Raw genomic sequence first — 21,902 nt, 5'->3', positions numbered from 1 at the left:
ACAGTGCCAGAGACCCGGGTTCGATTCCCGGCTTGGGTCACTGTCTGTGTGGAGTTTGCACATCCTCCTTGTGTCTGCGTGGGTTTCCTCCGGGTGCTCCAGTTTCCTCCCACAGTCTAAAGACGTGTGGTTTAGGTTGATGGGCCAAGCTAATTTAGAGGGTTAGAGGGATTAGCGGACTAAATATGTAGGGTTATGGGGATAGGGTCTGGATGGGATTGTGGTCGGTACATATTCGATCGGCCAACTGGTCTCCTTCTGTAGGGATTCTATGATTCAAGAGGGCATTTGATGATTATGTGAATAAAAACAAGATACAAGGGTTATGGGAAAAAGGCAGGGGAATGGTATCAAGTCATAATGTTCATTCACAGAACCAGTGCGGACACGACAGACCAAATAGCCTCTTTCTAACAATTCTGTGATTCTGATCATTGATAATCTTTAAATTTACTTATTAGTATCACAGGTAGGCTTACATTAACACTGCAATGAAGTTACTGTGAAAATCCCCCAGTCGCCACACTCTGGCGCCTGTTTGGGTACACTGAGGGAGAATTTTGCATGGCCAATGCACCCTAACCAGCGCATCTTCTGGACTGTGGGAGGAAACTGGAGCACCTGGAGGAAACCCACGTAGACACGGGGAGAATGTGCAGACTCCACACAGACAGTGACCCGAGGCTGGGAATCGAACCCGGGTCCCTGGCGCTATGAGGCAGCAGTGCTAACCACAGGGCTGCCGTGCCTAAAGTTAACATTGTAATGCGTTTATTAATATTCTGCGCTCTCGATATTATGAAATCAGCTGTATGTCGTTTATTGCAGAGTTTTACCAGAAAGTTCAGAGGATAAGCAGCAGTTTCTGTGCATTTGAAACAAGCGCAGGTTATTAATAAAGACAACGGCAATAACCGTACTGCAAAATAAATGTAGATGCCTGAAATGATTTAATCAGCAGTTCTTTTTTTTTTGAAGGGAAGGTTCTGGCAAAGAAAGGTTTCACCTTTGTCGGGGTTCTATTTCTGTGTGTTCTCTCAAATCTGCTCACTGACAGCTAATTAATCTCTCTGTTTTTCTCTCTCTCTCTGTGCTGCTGACCCATGTGAGCTACAGATATCCTCACAGTGAGCTATAGCAGCTCGGACCAGCCAAGGATGGATTACAGCGTTCACCCCCTGAAGGTTCTGCAGCTGCCGACGCTTCCAAACTGCGCAGAGTAACCAACATATGTACAAAGTTTTTGCATCTGGGGAGCATCCATCATCCTTTGGATGCCACTCTGTAATGTGTCAAGAGTGGAGAATTATGGAAAAAAAAAACCCAAGGAAGTGGTTACGTCGTGCTGTTAACATCTGACCCACAGCCAGGAATTCGCCAGCACTCACCAACGTGCAAATTGTCCCCAACCGCAAGCAATTAACCTTTAATTGACATCAGAATATTCCTCTTCAGAAACTTTGGTTTTAAAGTGGCAGACCCCCTTCAAACATAAACAGGGGCAGCACGGTGGTGAGCATGGCTGCCTCACAGTGCCAGGGACACGGGTTCGATTCGAGGTCACTGTCTTGTAGTTTGCACATTCTCCCCGTGTCTGCGTGGGTTTCCTTTGGGTGCTCTGGTTTCCTCCCACAGTCCAAAGATGTGCGGGTGAGGTTGTTGGCCGTGCTAAATTGCCCCTCACTATCAGGGGGATCGGCAGGGAAAATTTGAGGAGTTATGGGAATCGGGCCTGGGTGTGATCGCGGTCAGTGCAGAATCGATGCTCCGAATGGCTCACATTCACGATCTTTTGTAGCTCCTTGCAGTCTTGGACAGAGCAGGAGCCCATACCAAGCTGTGGTACATCCGGAAAGGATGCTTCCTACGGTGCATCTATAAAAGCTGGTGAAAGTTGTACCTGACATGCCGAATTTCCTTAGTCTTCTGTGAAAGTGGAGATGTTGGTGGGCTTTCTTAACTATGGGGTGAGCAGAACTGATTGTTGGCCATCAGGACACCTAAAAACTTGAAGCTCTCGACCATTTCTACTTCGTCCCTGTTGATGTAAACTTGGTCTCCTCTACGCTTCCTGAAATCGATAACTATCTCCTTTGTATTGTTGACATTGAGGGAAAGATGATTGTCACCGCTGCCTCAGAACGCCAGGGACCTGGATGCTGTGGACTGTGGTGGCTAGGAGAATTTCACAGTAACTTCATTGCAGTGTTAATGTAAGCCTCACTTGTGACTAATAAATAAATAAATTTAAAACGTAAACATTTTGTTCATTCGTTCATGGGCGTCACTGTCTGGGCAGCATTTATTGCCCATCTCTAGTTGCCCCTTGAGAAGGTGGTGGTGAGCTGCCATCTTGAATCGCTGCAGACCACGTTCTGTGGGTTGACCCACAATGCCGTTAGGGAGGGAATTCCAGGATTTTGACCCAGTGACTGTGAAGGAATGGCGATAAATTTCCAAATCAGAATGGTGAATAGTTTGGAGGGGAACTTGGCAGGTGGTGGTGTTCCCATTTGTCTGCTACCCTTGTCCTTTGAGATGGAAGTGGTCGTGGGTTTGGAAGGTGCTGTCTAAGGATCTTTAGTAAATTGCTGCAGTGCACCTTGTAAGTGGTATATCCTATCCTGCTCCTACTTATCATTTATCACAAGAACTATTATGCCAAGTCACATACAATGTGAGGCAGACCTATGTTTGAAAGGGTAAGATAAAAGCAAATTACTGCGGATGCTGGAATCTGAAACAAAAACTGAAAATGCTGGAAAATCTCAGCTGGTCTGACATGGCCAAACTTGCTGAGATTTTCCAGCATTTTCATAGAATCCCTTAAAGTTTATTTCGGCTTACGTTAACACTGCAGTGAAGTTACTGTGAAAATCCCCTAGTTGCCGCAAGCCGGCACCTGTTCGGGTACACTGCGGGAGAATTTAGCACAACCAATGCGTCTTTCGGACTGTGGGAGGAATTCGGAGCACTCAAAAGAAACCCAGGCAGACACGGGGAGAATGTGCAAACTCCACACAGACAGTGACCCAAGCTGGGAATCGAACCCGGGTCCCTGGCACTATGAGGCAGCAGGGCTAACCACTGTGCCACCGTGCTGCCCAACAAGGAGACCATATGCCCCTTTGGCCTAGTCCACCACTCAATAAGATCTTAACTGATCTGAATTTGCCCTTAACTTGACCTGCCCGCCTGTTTCCCTGGACACTTGATGTGCCCATAATTCAAAGTTCTGTCTATCTCAATCTTGAACTGTGTCTAGTAACTTGGACTCTCCAGCTCGCTGGGGTAGAGTGTTCACAACTCTCAGGAGAAATTTCTACTCATCATAGAATCCCTACGGCACAGAAGGAGGCCATTCGGCCCACTGAGCCTGCACCAATAACAATCCCACCCAGGGCCTATCCCCGTAACCCCACATATTTACTCTGCTAATCCCCTGACACTAGGGACAATTTAGCATGGCCAATCAACCTAACCCACTCATCTTTGGAGTGTGGGAGGAAATCGGAGCACCCGGAGGAAACCCACACAGACATGGGAAGCACTTGCAGACAGTGACCCAAGCCGGGATTGAACCCGAGTCCCTGGCGCTGTGAGGCAGCAGACCTCATCTCTGTCTCAAATGGACAAAACCATCTTCGGAAACTGTGCGACCTCGTTCAAGATTCTCCCCCGAAGGAAACCTCCTATCAGCTAACACAAAACAGTCATGTGAATAACCGTGAACATGATGGCAACAGGAAATTGGACTATCAATGGAAAGGCCATTGGGGTGGCACAGTGGTTAGCACTGCTGCCTCACAGTGCCAGGGACCCGGGTTCGATTCCCGGCTTGGGGTCACTGTCTGTGGAGTTTGCACATTCTCCCTGTGTCAGTATGAGTTTCCCCTGAGTAGTCCAGTTTCCTCCCACAGCCCAAAGATGTGCAGGTTAGGTGGACTGGCCCTTATTGTCCAAAAGAATAACAGCAGGGTAAATACATGGGATTACAGGGACACAGCCTGGATAAGGTGTTCTGTCGGAGATTCGGTGCAGACCCGATGGGCCGAATGGCTTCCTTCTTCACTCTAGGGTTTTCTACGAACAAACTTGACCTTCTTTTGTGAAATTAGGAATATTATTGTCACATTCCCTCTGTGCCAATGGCATCCCAACTCCAATCCTTCACCCATGAAAGCCCTCTCAAAGGCTTGCCTCCATCTCTAAAACCCATAGTCTAGAATTCCGCATCACAAATTCCCCTTGTGAGCAACGTCCAAAGTTCTGGATCCTGAACTTCCTAACCCATAGACCATCATCAGTAAGGATAGGCAACAACACCTCCTCCATGATCATCCTCAATACCAATGCCCCACAAGGCTGTGTTCTCAGCCCCCTGACTGTGACTGTGGCCAAATTCCCCACAACTCGATTCTCAAGTTTGCTGATGACACCACCATAGTGGGTCGGATCTCAAACAATGATGAGACAGAACACAGGAATGAGTAGAGAATCTGGCGAACTGGTGCGATGACAATAATCTCTCCCTCAAAGTCAATAAAATGAAGGAGATAGTCATCAACTTCAGGAGGCGTAGTGGAGAGCATGCCCCTGTCTACATCAACGAAGACAAAATAGGAAGGGTGGCGAGCTTCAAGTTTTTAGGTGTCCAGATCACCAACAACCTGCCCTGGTTCCCCCCATGCCGACACTATAGTTAAGAAAGCCCACCAACGCCTCTACTTTCTCAGAAGACTAAGGAAATTTGGCATGTCAGCTATGACTCTCTTTGACAGATGTACCATAGAAAGCATTCTTTCCGGATGTATCACAGCTTGGTATGGCTCCTACTCTGCCCGAGACCACAAGAAACTACAAAGGGTCGTGAACGAAGCCCAATCCATCGCGTAAACCAGTCTCCCATCCATTGACTCTGTCTACACTTCCCACAGTCTCAGAAAAGCAGCCAGCATAATTAAGGACCCCATTCCCCCCGGACATTCTCTTCCACCTTCTCCCATCAGGGTGAAGACGCAAAAGTCTGAGGTCGTGGAAGTGGGTGGCACGATGGCACAGTAGTTAGCCCTGCTGCCTGCCAGTGCCAGGGACATGGGTTCAATTCCGGTCTTGGGTGACTCTCTGTGTGGAGTTTGCACGTTCTCTCCAGATACTCCGGTTTCCTCCCACAGTCCGAAGATATACGGGTTGGGTTGATTGGCCATTCTAAATTACCCTTTAGTCCCAAGGTATATAGACGAGGGGCATTCTTGGGATAAATATGTGGGGTTACTTGGAGAGTGGGATGCTCTGTCAAAGAGTTGGTGCAGAATCGATGGGCCGAGCGGCCTGCTTCTGCACTGTAGGGGTTCTATGATTCCATAATAAAGGTAATTCTGCCACAATCCCAGATGACCATAGGCTGACTGGTGGTAATTTAATGTCAGGGTCACCACATCAGTGCTGGAGCGAGGCGACTTCTTGCAAGCTGTTCCCAGCATACTCTCTAATTCCATCTTTTACTCTCCTTCTGTGCTTTTAACATTCTGCACTCTCTCCTTTCCTTCTTTAATTACAGTATATTTTGTCTGTATAGCGGGCAAGAAACAATACTCTTCACCATGTACTGACACATATAACGAGCAGCACGGTAGCACAGTGGTTAGCACTGCTGCCTCACAGCTCTAGGGACCTGGGTTCGATTCCCGGTTTGGGTCACTGTCTGTATGAAATTTGCACATTCTCCTCATGTCTGCGTGGGTTTCTCCAGGTGCTCCTGTTTCCTCCCACAGTCCAAAGAAGTGCGGGTTAGGTTGATTGGCTATGCTAAAAATTGCCCTTTAGAGTCCTGAGATGCATAGGTTAGAGGGATTAGCGGGTAAATATGTAGGGATACGGGGGTAGGGCCCGGGTGGGATTGCGGTCGGCGCAGACTTGGTGGGCCGAATGGCCTCCTTCTGCACTGTAGAATCTATGATTCTATGTGACAATAATAAATCAAACCAGAAAAATCTCAGGCAACGGGTAAGGTTGAGAAGGCAGGAATTTCATGAATAATATTAGCCGGTATGGGAATTGAACCCACACTGTTGGCATCACTAACCAGCCATCCAGCCAACTGAGCTAATCCAGCTCCCATACTAACATAGTAAACAGTCCCCAGTTGCTTCACAGTATCATTATCGTATAAAATTTGACATCATGCTACATAAGGAGATATTAGGATAGCTGACCGGAAGCTTGGGTTATAGAGGTTGGATTTAAGAAGTATATTGAAAGAGGTTCAGAGAGAGTTGTCGCTGTCCATGTTTTCACTTACCCACTGCAAAGAGCACAGGGCTAGCCCCTTCACAGCGGCGGGGTCTGGTTCGAGTATTGCTGAGGACTCCGCGCTGTTCAGGCATGAGGTGATACTTCAGCGCTTCGATGAGGAGGTCTTTGCACTCCGAGTGATGTCTGACCAGAAGTTCTGTGTCGACGTTACTCATCAGAAAATCCCGGGTTAAGAGAGGCAGACGGACACACTTCATCAGCTGCAGGTGAGGAACAGAAGTCAAGAGTTCCAGTGAGTTCCAAATCAAACTGGGTGCACATCTCCAGAACAACCGGCCACCTAATTTACCCACCAATTACAGACCGATGTGTTTTACCTCCTGACATGGAGCTTTACCAACCAATCAAACAATCTGAACTCCTGCATGTTGAGTGGCCAGATTTTAAAGAGGTGCAGATGTGGCACGGTGGTACAGCACTGCTGCCTCACAGCGCCAGGTTCAATTCCCGGCTTGGGTCACTGTCTGTGCAGAGTCTGCAAGTTCTCCCCGTGTTTGCAAGGGTTTCCTCTGGGTGCTCTGGTTTCCTCCCACAATCTGAAAGACCTGCTGGTTAGGTGGATTGGCCATTCTCCCTTAGTGTCCCCAAACAGGAATCAGAGTGCAGCCGCTAGGGGACTTTCAGCGGCTAGTTACATTTCACCAGCCAGAGAATGACTCATTTACCTCTGCTTTCTGTCAGTCAGCCAATCCTCAATCTAATCTTGTACTCTACCCCAATCCCCTGCAATCTCACCTTCTGGATCAGTCTTTTATGCGGCATCTTGTCAAAAAACCTTCTGGAAGTCCAGATATATCACATCCACAGGTTCCCCACTATCCATCTTGCTAGTTATGTCCTCTCAAGTAAGTTTGTCAAGCGTGACTTATCATTCATAAAACCGTGCTGACAATGGCTGGCTGAGCTCTGTCTTTCCAAATGCTCATTTATCATCTCCTTAATGATTGATCCCAGCAACTTCCCCACCACAGAGTCAAGCTAACCGGCCTTTAGTTTCCTACTTGTTGCTACTCTCCCTTTATGAATAGAGGCGTCACATTAGGCATGATCGGTCAAATGGCCTCCTGTGGTGTCGTATGATTCTATAAGCAGTTAAAAGTCCAACTGCCATAGGTTGCAGCCTTTCTGAATGGCTAACAAAATCATCGATGGAAAATACAAGGAGGACTTACTGATGAGGATAATCATTTAGAATTTCGACAGTGCAATTCAACCCATGTAGTCTTCGCTGACTCTCCAGAAGAGCATCTTACCCAGGCTTTTACCCACCCCACTGCCCTATCGCTGTAATCCCGCACATTTACCTTGGCCAATCCATCTAATCTATGTTAGGGGCCAGATCAGAAACTCCAAGGTATTTTATGAAGTTAGCTTCAGCCCCAAGTTTTACATTTGATATTAACATTAGGGTGAGCATAAGGCGTTTGACTCTAGGTGTGATTCTAGTGACCCACTAGGAAGCTTTTATCAATACGAAATTTGTTTAAGAACACAGTTAGAATATAACAAAAAGCATTAGCATAACTTTAACCAATTAAAATACTTAAACTTGACAAAGTATAATTCTTAACAGCTAGCTATCGCTATTGTTCCAATTTATCAGTATCCCCATGGACATACAGCCTTCTTTAGAATTAATTAGGAACCAAATATGCTTTTGCAGCGCAAGATTTCCAGCCTTTTAACACATCTGGATAGAGATCCAGGCAGCAGTTTCCAAAGAAGGATATATCCACAAAACAGCAAAACTTCAGAGAAGTAAACCTAGCCTCTGGCAGCTCCCAGTCTCCAGACTGCAGAGAAAAAAAAGAGAGACACTGCTCTCCAACAATTCAAACCCAGCTACCAAACCTTGAATTCTGCATGTAAGCCTAGCTCCACCCAGTCATATGATTTCTTCTCTATCAATCATTCTAATCAAACCCTACTCTTCAAAACCCCTAAGAACAACAGAACACAATAGAAGCAATTATGTTGCTGCAGTAACAAAAAAAACCAGATCGTGCACAAGGAACATGACAAGTACATTACTCAAAGGCACAGTATCATCCCATCTACACATTTAGTTTGGTTTCTTACTCTGGGGACGTGTTGCCGTCGACCATCCACGTCATGTTTGACCCAGCTCAGGACAGCTCTGTACACCTCTTCTTCTGAAGGAACATTCAGGTTGTCACTGGAGATAAGATCTAGCACCTGGAAAACAAGTCTAGGATGGTTATACATTTACTTGCGTACTCTTGTTTTCTCCAAACTTCCTTCCCTCGTTCCTCCCCCTGAAATTGGTGATTCCCTTGCTTACAGAGTGGTTACTCTCCTGGACTTTCTGCAGTTATTCACCTCTCACCTTTGATGGGAGCTTTGTTCACACCGAAAAGGTCTCACGTGGAAGCCATGGTCCAGTGGGTACCAAATTCACCTCGGAGTCAGCGCATTATAGTTGCAATTGAAGGCAACAATCTAGGCTGAATCATACAGTCCTTACAGCGCAGAACGTGGCCATTCGGCCCATCGAGTCTGCACCGACTACAATCCCACCCAGGCCCTATCCCCATAATCTCATGCATTATTTACCCTAGCTAGTTCTCCTGATACTAAGGGGTAATTTAGCACGGCCAATCCTTGGACTGTGGGAGGAAACCGGAGCACCCAGAGGAAACCCACACAGACACGGGGAGAACATGCAAACTCCGCACAGAGAGTGTCCCAAGGTCGGGAATCGAACTTAGGTCCCTGGCGTTGTGAGGCAGCAGTGCTAACCACTGTGCCACAATGCCGCCCATTGCAGTGCGATGCTGAAGGAGTGCTGCATTGTCAAAAGGTGCCAACTTTCGGATGAGACATTAGTCCACAATGCTATTTCAAGAAAGAACAGGGGAGTTATCCCTACCGTTCTGGCCAATATTTTATCCTTCAACTGACATTACCCAAACAGGTTATCTGGTTGCCTTCACAGTGGAGAAGCTTGCGAGACACAAAGTGGCCACCATGCTTCCAAAAGCACTTTGGGATATCCTGAAAGATGCTTTATAAATACAAGTCTTTTTTCTTTAAGTGGATACACATACACACAAGTATATTCCCAAGAGTGTTATTGTGCGACTATCAAGAGTGGGATGTATGTTGCTCCACCTCGCCCAGTTAACTGATTCTGACAGGTTGCAGCTAACCGTACAGCCCTCACTCACATCTCTACGGCTAAGGAAATTTGGCCAAAGGTTTATTTGGAATCACGAGCTTCCGGGACGCTGCTCCTTCATCGGGTGAGTGAGCAGTCTCCGAAAGCTCGCAATTCCAGATAAACCCGTTGGACTTTAACCTGGTGTTGTGAGACTTCTTACTGTGTCCACCCCAGTCCAATGTCGGCATCTCCACCATCATTCAACTCCTTATAGCTCCAATCCCGACGATTTCACCGGACACTTTGCTTGCCCCACTCGTGCCCCGGCCACACATCCCCCCCCACCCCCCCCACCCCCTCACCCCCCACCGCCTCCCCCATAACCCGATTGTTAAATCAATACCTGTTTAAGTGGCAGCAGCATGAATTCCTCTGTCTTGGAAACCTCCACAAAATGCTGGAGCACGTACTTGTGTGCGGATTTGAGCAGGTCGCTGCAGGAATGTGTGTCAGCAAATCCTCGGATTCCCAGGCAATTGGACGGATCGAGTTGGCTCAGAAGAAACTTGCAGCAGGCATCGCGGACCCCGTTCAGTTGGAGCAGGCTTGCTGCGGGCAGCAGTGTCTGCGGGAAAAGGAACATCATTCCCAATTTTCAAACTGACACCAGCTTTGATCAGATCATGGGGGTTTGGGGGGGGGGGGGGGGGGGTGCCGCTTTAACTGGGGGGTAAAATGGAGGCATGAACCAGGTCATGTGACCTGCTTGACATTCTGCTGACAGCAAGACTGCAAAGGTCAGATGTCAAAGATTAAAGGGGCGGAGTGTGGTGGGGGCCAAGGGGGTAGGGTGTTTCGTTGGGAAGGAAGTGCAAGGTGTTCAATCTCCATAAGCAATGACCAAAGCAGCTGCGCTGACACTGAATAGACTGTCAGTCTCCAGGATGGTGTTAGTAATGGCAGCCTCTGTGAACAGTTATACTTAAAACTGTCTATTTATTTTCAAGATAGAATGAAGTTCAAAAGATAGCTAATGAGCATTCCTACTTGGACACAAGGCCCATGTGATTCGCGGTGTCATGAAGATAGGCATTGAAAGGAGCAAAGGTCCATAGAAAGCCATGGTAGGATTGGTTTACAGGGTGTTTTCTTAAAACGTCGCTGACCTCACAGGCCAGGTTAGTCTACCCGAATCACAGAGAGATCGAGAAAGCGTGCTGCAAAATGAGGTAGCAAATCTCTACGGTTCCATGCAAGATTGTGCATGAGAGCTTGTGCTTGGATGGAGGAGCCTGAGTTCTTGAAGACTTAAACAAGGCTGGAAGATTTGCCTAGCTTTGGCTAGAGGGAGGAATCTCCAGTTTAACTCTAGCCCTGTCAGCCAGTTTGGGATTAGAAGTTATTCTGTTGGGAAAGGAAATCAAGGCAAATGAGTCTTTCAGCCCAAAGACTTTGGGCTGATTCTGGGAGAATAGTGTGTCTATTTAAGGGACAGAGTGAAGTGTGACTGCAGAGAGGGTTTCCACATCATGATGGTGTGGCGGGGAACCCTGAAAGTGGCAATGTTTCTATGTGTCGGCTACTCTTGTATTCGAGAACTAAAGTGAGGAGAAATTTCTTCACCCAGAGGGTGGTAAATGTGTGGAATTCACTGCCACAGAAAGTAGCCAAGGCCAAAACATTGTCTTCAAGAAGAAATTAGATATAGCTCTAGGGGCTAAACAGATCAAGGGATATGAGGAGGGAGGGAATATCAGGATATTGAATTTGGTGATCAGCCCAAGATCAAAATGAATGGCGTAGCAGGCTCGAAGGGCCAAATGGCCTACTGCTGCTGCTAGTTGCTATGTTTCTATGTGTTAGAGATCATGGTTATGGAATGTGCTGTCAAAAAAGTCTTGGTGAGTTGCAGCAACACATCTTGTAGATGGTGCACATTGCAGGCACTGGGAAAGAGAGAATGCTTAAGGTTATAGATGGGGTGTCAATCAAGTAGGTTGCTGTGTCATGGATGGTTTGGACCAAGGCAGTAAGATAGTCAGGAGCCAACTGGTCCTTCTGAAATACAAACTGAGAATCAATGAGCAGGTTCTTGATGAGTAAGTGCTACCTGAAAGCACGGTCAAAAACATTACTGAAGGGAATAGGCTGGTGGGACAGTGATTAGTTGGATTTATTTTGCTGTACATGCCTAGGGAACATTCCGTTTAGCCAATGTTTTAGCTGAACGGAGTTAGCCCCGGCTAGAGATGTGGCCAGATCTACAGAGACAATGAACAAACAGGAACTGTGCCTTAGGACATGGAAAGGAATCTCACAACACCAGGTTGAACACAAGCCACTAGCTTTCAGAGCGCTGCCCCTTCATCAGGTGAGTGGGAGTTCTGTTCACAAAAAGGACATATAAAGATACAGACTCAATTAATGGTTGGAATGCGAGTTTTTACAGGTAATCAAGTCTTCAAGGTACAGACAATGTGAGTGGAGAGAGGGTTAAGAACAGGTTAAAAAGATGTGTATTGTCCCCAGCCAGGACAGTTAGTGAGAATTTGCAAGCCCAGGCAAGTCACGGGGGTTACAGATAGTGTGACATGAACCCAAGATCCCGGTTGAGGCTGTCCTCATGTGTGCGGAACTTGGCTATCAGTTTCTGCTCAGCGACTCTGCGCTGTCGTGTGTCGTGAAGGCCGCCTTGGAGAACATCTACCCGAAGATCAGAGGCTGAATGCCCGTGACTGTTGGGATTCTTTGGCCTCACCTGCAGCTGGGATTCTCCAACTCTCTGCCTGCGGCTGGGATTCTCCGATCTCGGCCCGCGGCTGGGATTCTCCGACCCCATGGGTGGCTGGAATTCTCCAACCCTCTGCCCGTAGCTGGGATTGTCCAACCCTGCCCGCAGGACCGGAGAACACAGGAGTTGGAACGTCTTGTTGGAGTTGTACAAGACATTGGTAAGGCCACACTTGGAATACTGTGTGCAATTCTGGTCACCCTATTATAGAAAGGATATTATTAAACTAGAAAGAGTGCAGAAAAGACTTACTAGGATGCTACTGGGACTTGATGGATTGAGTTATAAGGAGAGGCTGGATAGACTGGGACATTTTTCTCTGGAGTGTAGAAGACTGAGGGGTGATCTTATAGAGGTCTATAAAATAATGAGGGGCACAGATCAGCTAGATAGTTAATATCTTTTCCCAAAAGGTGGGGGAGTCTAAAACTAGAGGGCACAGGTTTGAGGTGAGAGATACAAAAAGTGTCCAAGGGGACAATTTTTTCAGAGAGTGGTGAGTGTCTGTAACAAGCTGCCAGAGATAGTAGTAGAGGCAGGCACAGTTTTGTCTTTTAAAAAGTATTTAAATAGTTACATGGGTATGATGGGTATAGAGGGATATGGACAAAATGCCAGCAATTGGGATTAGCTTAGGGGTTGAAAAAAAAAGGTGGCATGGACTATTTGGGCCAAAGGGCCTGTTTCCATGCTGCAAACCTTTATGACTCTATGGCACTGCAGTGAATGGAGCTTTGGCTGAGCACCAAATCCTCTGTTCTAGCTGACAGCAGGGGTAAGGGGGAGGTGAACAAGATGGGAGAACACGCCCCCCCCCCCCCCCCCCGCCTCCCCCCCACCCCCCCACAATGAGAGTCACTCGGATCCCGACAGCAATTGACGGAAGGAATGTGACTGAGAGCCGTCTACCTGCACGTTTCCTTCTCCCACCACAATCTCGGCAGTGTAGGCGTACTGTACGAGCTGCTCTAAGGCCTGAGGGTCGATATCGTGCAGCGTCACGTGCGTTTGGCGACTCTCGCTCATCTCATCTGCAAGCAAGACAAGAAGGAAATACAGAAAAATACTTTACGGCATCACGAGTAATTCCGAAAGGTCACATTTCTTTTACCTTTGGCTGTGGCTGGCGGTGATGATGGATGGGAGGGAGATATCATCCTGGGGGTTACCTCCAACCCAGACACTTCATCTGCAAGGTGGAAGGCTGCATAGACAAACAATAGATTCTCACAAATGGAATGGTCTCACTGATACAAGCTCAATGTAAAGACTGTCCTGGTCCCCCAATGCTGATCGCTCTACTTAAGAAAACCCACCAAAGCCTCTACTTTCTCAGAGGGCTGAGGAAATTCGGCATGTCAGCTACGACTCTCACCAACTTTCACAGATGCACCATAGAAAGCATTCTTTCTGGTTGTATCACACCTTGGTATGGGCTCCTGCTCTGCCCAAGACCCTAAGGAACTACAAAAGGTCATGAATGGAGCCCAATCCATCACACAAACCAGCTTCCCATCCATTGACTCTGTCTACACTTCCCGCTGCCTCGGCAAAGCAGCCAGCATAATTAAGGACCCCACGCGTCCCAGACATTATCTCTTCCACCTCCTTCCTTTGGAAAAAGTATACAGAAGTCTGAGGTCACGTACCAACCAACTCAAGAACAGCTTCTTCCCTGCTGCTGTCAGACTTTTGAATGGGCTTATTTTGCTTTAAGTTGATCTTTCTCTACACCCTAGCTATGACCGTAACATCACATTCTGCACTCTCTCCTTTCCTTCTCTATGAATGGTATGCTTTGTCATTATAGCACACAAGAAACAATAATTTTCACTGTATGTTAATGGGGACAATAACAAATCAAATCAAATCAAGAAAGATGTGCTAGTTATGATGCACTGGCCTTGCTAAATTCTCCGTCGGCGGACCCAAACAGGTGCCGGAGTGAGGTGACTAGGGGATTTTCACAGTAACTTCATTGCAGTGTTAATGTAAGCCAATCTGCGATGATAATAAATAAAATGAAAAACTTTCACCCCTTTCCAACTCTATTTTTGGCACCAATTCCCAAATTCTGAACCCAATGGCAGTTTCTTGCATGAATAATTACTTATTTTGGATAACGATTTTGTTTTTAAGTCTCTTTGTTTTCTCTCCCGTCCTTTTCTTAAATTAAGTGGTGGGATTTTATGATCTCACTCGTCCCGAAACTGTAAAATCCTGCCCAAGGTCAACAGTAAAATTCCGGCCAATGTTTTTATTCATTCTTGGCTTTTATTAATCCTGAAACCCACCTTCCCTTTCTGGTTTGGGGTCAAGAGTCGCTCACCTTTCTCTTTCATTCACGGGATACCGGCGCTGCTGGCAATGTCAGCATTTTGTGCCCATTCCCGATCGCCCTTGAGCTAGGTACCGACAAACCGGCCCAATCTTCGCTTTCATCCTTCTCCTGCCAGGTTTTCACAGGAGTAGAATTAGGCCATTCGGCCCATCGAGTCTGCTCTGCCATTCAATCACGGCTGATACGATTCTCATCCCCATCCTCCTGCCTTCTCCCACAACCCTTGATCCCCTTATTGATCAAGAACCGATCTATTTCTGTCTTAAAGACACTCAATGACCTGGCCTCCACAGCCCTCTGTGGCAATGAGACCCACCACCCTCTGGCTGATCATCAAATTTGATACCCTGACCCCTTCTTCTCCTCCCCCACCCTCCCCCTCCCCGCTCCCCCACATATCCTTTGATCCCTTTAGCCCCAAGCTTATCAGGAGCTGGTTTAACGCACGCACGGCCTACAAGGAAAGGCTTGGGTACTTACTGGTAAACATTGCATGGAAGTAAGGGCTACATGAGGCTAGCACCAGTTTGTGGGCCTTAATTTCCTTGTTGGCCACATGCAGGACGATATCACACAGCAACCCTCGCTGCCTCATTCGGTTCATCGACACAAACGCGTCATGGTAGTGGCGCTTGGAATTGTGGGAGATGCTGTGGCCATCCCGGTTCAGCAGCTGCATTCCTCCCTCCATGACGGGACTTCTCTCTGAAGTTCCTTCTTTGGCAGGTTTCACTCTCTGTGACTACAGTGGAAGAAAAGCATTACTTTAGACAAAGGAAATGCTAGAAGCAGTGGACGTCATTCGAAATGGGAGAATTCCTATTATTATAGACCATTTCGCCCCTTGAGCCTGTTCCACCATTCAGTATGATCATGGCTGATCTGCCTGAACCCCACGTTCCTGCCCGCTCCCCATATCTCTCGATGCCCCGAGTGATCAAAAAATCCTAGCCAATGCCGGCCCTGAATATACCCAACAATGGAACATCCACAAACTTCTGGCGTGAAGAATTCCAAAGACTCAGAACCTCTTGAGGAAAGAAATTCCACCTCATTTCAGCTCCAAAGAGAGTCAGGCGTCCGTGTTCAAAGATAATTAACATACCCTGCGGAGAAAAAAAACCTAATCCAAAGAGTAGAAGTCTCACAACACCAGGTTCGAGTCCAACAGGTTTATTTGGTATCACGAGCTTTCGGAGCGCTGCCCCTTCATCAGGAGAGTGGAGAGTTGGGTTCACAAACAGGGCATATTTCAACACAGACCCAACTGCAAGATAATGGTTGGAATGCGAGTCTTTACAGTTAATCAAGTCTTTACAGGTACAGATAATGCGAGTGGAGAGAGGGATAATCACAGGTTAAAGAGGTGTGAATTGTCTCAAGCCGGGACAGTTAGTAGGATTTAACAAGCCCAGGCCAAATGGTGGGGGTGACACACAGTGCGACATGAACCCAAGCTTTCAGTTGAGGTCATCCTCATGCGCGCGGAACTTGGCTATCGGTTTCTGCTCGGCAATTCTTTGCCATCCTGTTTGCAAACCCAACTCACCTGAGGAAGGAGCAGCATTCCGAAAGCTCGTGATTCCAAATAAACCTGTTGGACTTTAACCTGGTGTTACAGACTTCTTACTGTGCGCCCCCCACCCCACCAGGTCTAATGCTGGCATCTCCACATCATAATACAAAGAGCTAATGAAACTCTGGCCTTTACATCTAGAGTACTAGAGTAAGGGGGTTGGGGAAGGGGGAAGATAAGAAGTCAAGCTTCAGCTGAACAAAGCCCTGGTTCGACCGTACCTGGAGCACTGAGTTCAGTTCTGGGCATCACAACTTGGAGGGGGCACAGTGTAGATTTACTGGAATGATACTTGAGACTCCCAAGATTCCATTACAATGAAAGATTACAGACACCAAGGTTGTATTCCCTGGAAATGAGAAGATTCAGGATGATTTGATCAAAGTTTTCATGATATGAAAGAAAAAAGGGAGAGGGAAACTATTTCTCCTTGTTGGGGTATCCGGATGCGGAGATGCCGGCGTTGGACTTGGGTAAACACAGTAAGAAGTCTCACAACACCAGGTTAAATTGGTAGCAAACGCCACTAGTTTTCGGACACAGGAGGCAAGCCTCTCCTGAGTGAAATTAGGAAGCACTTTGGGCGGAATGTTCTCATCCTGCCCGCCATGGGAATCGCTGTGGACGAGACATGGACAATGCCAAGGTCCGTTGACCAGAGGCAGGATTTTTCAGTGTTGGATGAAAGGGGCCAGAAAATCCCGTCCTTTGACTTTTTTAGATTGATTTACAGGGTGTGGATGTTCTGGCTGGACCAGCATTCACTGCCCAAATTGCCCTTCAACTGAGGCCATTCCAGAGGGCATTCAAGATCAACCACAACCAAATGAAGCATGGTGGAGGTTAATCCCACAGCCGGGGCATTCTAACCAATTTATTTTCAAAATAGGTTTTGGGGTCAGCACGATGGCGCAGTGGTTAGCTCTGCTGCCTCACAGCGCCAGAGGCCGGGGTTCGATTCCCGGCTTGGGTCACTGTCTGTGCAGAGTCTGCACATTCTCCCCGTGTCTGCGTGGGTTTTTCCAACAACTGTTTTGTGATCATCAGTAGATTCTTAATTCCAGATATTTATTTTTATTGAATTTAAATTCCACCATCTGCTGTTTCCTCCGGGTGCTCTGGTTTCCTCCCACAGTCTGAAAGACGTGCTGATTAGGTGCCATATTCTCCCTCAGTGTACCTGAACAGGCACCGGAGTGTGGTGACTAGGGGATTTTCACAGTAACTTCATTGCAGTGTTGCTGTAAGCCTACTTGTGACACTAATAAATAAATAAACGTTACAACTTTAATTTCTCTGCCAAGGACACTTTAACTGGCAGCTCCAATAAATATCTGTGATGTTCTCTCTTAATTCTTTGCTTGGTGTCACCGTTCCTCTTGTAGAATGTAAATAGGGAAACGATGGCCGAGTGGTATTATCACTAGGCTATTTATTCAGAAACTCCGCTGATGTTCTGGGGACCTGGGTTTGAATCCCGCCATGGCAGCTGTGGAATTTGAATTCAATAAAAAAATCTGAATTAAGAATCTACTGATCACCATGAAACCATTGTTGGAAAAACCCATTTGGTTCACTAATGTCCCTTAGGGAAGGAAATCTGCCGTCCTTACCCGGTCTGGCCTACATGTGATTCCAGAGCAATGTGGTTGACTCTTAACTGTTGACAAGGAGAGGGCAATAAATGCTGGTCCAGCCAGCGATGCCCATGTCCCACAAATGAATTAATAAGAAGCCTTGGGTTGCTACTGTTGATAGCAGAGCACATTTTCAGCTTCTCTGCTGTTGCAGGGAATACAATCCTGTTCACTTATTTGTCAGTCTGTATGAAATAAAAAGATAACAGCAAAATGGCTGGTAGCTTTGTAGAGATTGAGTGCTCAAGTGAGTTGGACAAATTGCTTCTATCTGTGAGGATTTCCCCACTTGTGTCATCATGTAACAGTGAACTTGGTTAGTCGCGATACAATTTCCTCTTGGGCGTGAACCACAGCACAGAACATTCCATAATTGGCCACTGAAATTGGAATATTCACTCACTCCATTGGAATAGTTGATAGAATCATAGAATCCTACACTGCAGAAGGAGGCCATTCAGCCCACTGAGTCTGTACCCACCACTATCCCACCCAGGCACTACCCCCATAACCTTAGCTAGGCAATTTAGCAGTCAATCCACCTAACCCGCATATCTTTGGAGTGTGGGAGGAAACCGGAGCACCCGGAGGAAACCCACACAGATATGGGGAGAATGCGCAAACTCCACACAGTGACCCAAGCTGGGAATTGAACCCGGGTCCCTGCCACTGTGAGGCAGCAGTGCTAACCACTGTGCCACCGTGTGGGTGTTGGGCATTTTTCAAAATATGTTCATTCCTGGGACAAGGACGCTTTGAAGAATCATAGAATCACTACAGTGCAGAAAGAGGCCATTCAGCCCATCAAGCCTGAACCACACAACAATCTCACCTGGGCCCTTTCCCCTTAAACCCCTGACAGTAAACATAGCCAATCAGCCTAACCCGCACATCTTTGGACTGTGGGAGGAAGCTGGAGCACAAGGAGGAAGCCCATGCAGACATGGGGAGAACATGCAAGCTCCGTGCAAACTCTACACAGACAGTGACCCAAGACCAGAATTGAACCCCGGTACCTGGCAGTGTGAGGCAGCAGTACTAACCACTGCACCACCCAGCCACCCATGGAGAGAGTGCAAAGAAGGTTTACCGGGATGTTGCCTGGTCTGGAGGGATTTAGGTACAAGGAGAGATTGGATAAACTCGGACTGTCTTCACTGGAAAGACGGGGCTGTGGGTGAACCTGATCGAGGTCTACTAAACTTTGAGAGGCATAGACAGGGTGGACAGTCAGAGGCATTTTCCCCAGGGTGAGATGGTCGTCTATAAGAGGGCAGAGGTTTACAATTAGAGGTGGTAAGTTTAGGGGAGAAATGTTTTTCACACAGAGGATGGTGGGTGTCTGGAAGGCACTGCCAGTGAAGGTGGTGGAAGCAGGAACGTTAGCAAGATCGGACATTGCCCATTCCGAGTCATCCTTGAAATGTGTGGTTCACTGGGCCATTTCACAAGGCAGTTGAGAGTCATAAGAACATAAGAAATAGGAGCAGGAGTAGGCCATCTAGCCCTTCGAGCCTGCCTCGCCATTCAATAAGATCATGGCTGATCTGTCGTGGCTCAGTTCCACTTTCCCGCCCTCTCCCCATGACCCTTAATCCCCTCTCTTATCAAGAACCCATCAACCCGCTTCTTAAAAATATTTAGCCAGGCAGCCTCCACCACTTCAACGGGCAGAGAATTCCAGAGATTCACCACCCTTTGAGTGAAGAAGTTCCTCCTCAACTCCGTTCTAAACTGCCTCCCCTTTATCTTGAGGCTGTGCCCCCTAGTCCTACTGTCCTTTCTGAGCGGGAAGAGTCTCTCCACCTCTATCCTATCCATCCCATTCATCATCTTATACGTCTCAATGAGATCACCCCTCATTCTTCTAAACTCTAACGAGTACAAGCCTAGTTTATTCAGCCTCTCCTCATAGCTCACCCCCCTCAACTCAACCACATTGCTGTGGCTCTGGAGTCACATGTAGGCCAGACCAGGTAAGGATGGCAGATTTCTTTCCCTAAAGGATATTTAGTGAAGCAGATGGGTTTTTCTGACAATTGACAATGGTTTCATGGTCATTAGTAAATTCTTAATTCCAGATAATGGTAGGGAGGGCATTAGCTGTGAGGGGAGGTTGGAGAAACTTGGCTTGTTCTCACTGGAACGGGGGAGGTTGAGGGGCGACTTGTTAGAAGTCTACAAGATTATGAGGGGCATGGACGGAATGGTTGGTCAAAAGCTTCTTCCCAGGATTGTAGAGCCAATTACTTGGGGGCACAGGTTTAAGGTGCGAGGGGCAAGATGTACAAGGCAAGTTTTTTACCCAGAGGGTTCGGGTGCCTGGAACTCACCACCGGGGAAGATAGTGGAAGCAGATACAATAGGGACTTTTAAGGGGCATCTTGACAAAAACATGAATAGGATATGAAGGGCGGGATTTGGTCCCTGGAAGGGTAGAAAGTTCTAGTTGGGCAGCACGGTCGGTGCAGACTTGGAGGGTCAAAGGGCCTATTCCTGTGCTGTAATTTTTTTGTTCTTTGATCAGATATTTTTAATTGAATTCATTTCCACCATCTGCCGTAGCAGGATTCGAACCCAGGTCCCCAGGACATTAGCTGGGTTTTTGGATTAATTGTCCAGCAATAATACCACTAAGGCCATCTCCTTCCCCGGTTGGTGAAGATACAAAAGTCACTTCAAACACAGTTTACAGAGTGTCATTCTCATAGCTACAGCCATCAATATTTAACAGGAAGCTCTCCTTAAAGGCAGCACAAGGAAACACAGGCTCCAGCACTCTCTAGGGTGGAGGGAGCTGTCATATCCTCTAAACCACTTCTAAATTTAGAAGCCAGGTTCTCTGTGCTGCCATTTTCTTGAATAATCATCAATAACGTTTCGCGGAATCTGGAACTGTGCCAGGAGAAAGGCTGCAGTGAGGGAGCACGGGGAGGGAGGTAAGTGCAAACACAGCATAAAGATTTTATAAGGGATATGTTCAGAAAAAGGGATGAAAAGAGAAACAAACGAGATGAAGAGGGATTGGAAGAAGCTCATGTGTAGCAAAGACCTGTTGGGCTGAATGGCCTATCGATAGACTTTTAATGGGTGAAGGGGGGTAGTCAAAGGTTATGGGGAGCATACAGGAAAGTAGAGTTAAAATACAATCAGCCATGATCTTATCAAAGGCTCGAAGAGCTGAATGAGGTGCTCCTGCTCCTAAGTCCTCTGTCCCTATGTCTATGTGATTCTTTGTAAGAGCGTGCCAAACGTGACGTTGACTTTTCCAGTACAGAAGCATCTTGCTTTTTAAAACAGTGCAGAAAGAGGCCATTTGGCCCATCAAGCCCATACCGAATCCCTGAAAAAGCATCCCACTCTGGCCCACTCCCTCCCTCCTTCTCCCACAACCCCAAGCATTAATGTGGCCAATCCACTTAAACCTGCACATCTTTGGACACTAAGAGACCATTTAGCGTGGCCAATCCACGCAACCTGCACATCTTTGGACCGTGGGAGGAAACGGAAGCAATTGGAGGAAACCCACGCAGGCATACGTTCCAATTCTTCGATGGTTTGTCAGTTTAATCACAATTGTTGGTGGATTTCAGACACAGGGAAAAGACAAAGGAAAACGATTCTAGAAAACGACGTTTGATGATAGAAGGATCTGTCATTGGGATGTTAGTTGTATTATCAAGAGTAAGAACACACAGATGAACGTTGTTAATTAAGAACCTTGAGCACATACAAAGGAAGATTGGGAACATTATTTTGTTATGTTTCTGTTATAGTTTTTCATTTTTATTAGAATGCCCCCTTAAGAAAAATTGGGTCCAGGCAGCAGCTGGTAGAGGGGGCCGTTCAGCCTAACTTCTTACCTCAATTCCGTGGCTACATTCACAGAGGGAACACACAGTGTTCCACTTGCACTGGATGTGTGCTATTGCTATAGAATTATATATTTCTTTATGTTTAAGGGGATGGTTTTAATGTTCAGTTTTTGTCCTCCGGGTGGTTGGTGCGTTTGGTCGGAATACAGCTCAGATGCTGGGAAAGCAGGATAATTACTCGTTTTAACCTTGTGCTGTTTACTTAGGAGAGAGCTAATGAACTCCTATTTACAAAAGGAAATGGTC

At 47.0% G+C, this 21,902-nt stretch overlaps 1 protein-coding gene across 1 annotated transcript in view; it reads right to left on the bottom strand.

Moving 5' to 3' along the window:
* Positions 1-21,902, bottom strand: part of klhl17 (kelch-like family member 17) — an 82,824-nt gene that overhangs the window by 32,090 nt on the left and 28,832 nt on the right. The window contains exons 5-10 of the mRNA XM_080214941.1: positions 15,049-15,310; positions 13,339-13,431; positions 13,137-13,258; positions 9,840-10,061; positions 8,395-8,511; positions 6,302-6,515 (exon numbers count right to left, since the gene is read on the bottom strand). Coding sequence (XP_080071067.1) covers positions 6,302-6,515; positions 8,395-8,511; positions 9,840-10,061; positions 13,137-13,258; positions 13,339-13,431; positions 15,049-15,259 — 979 coding nt within the window. The 5' untranslated portion in view covers positions 15,260-15,310. The remainder of the gene's footprint in view (positions 1-6,301; positions 6,516-8,394; positions 8,512-9,839; positions 10,062-13,136; positions 13,259-13,338; positions 13,432-15,048; positions 15,311-21,902) is intronic.

Source organism: Carcharhinus amblyrhynchos, chromosome 30 (assembly GCF_965287045.1).
Source record: "Carcharhinus amblyrhynchos chromosome 30, sCarAmb.v2.hapA, whole genome shotgun sequence".
NCBI lineage: Eukaryota > Metazoa > Chordata > Chondrichthyes > Carcharhiniformes > Carcharhinidae > Carcharhinus > Carcharhinus amblyrhynchos.
This window is presented reverse-complemented; position numbering and strand designations above follow the sequence as displayed.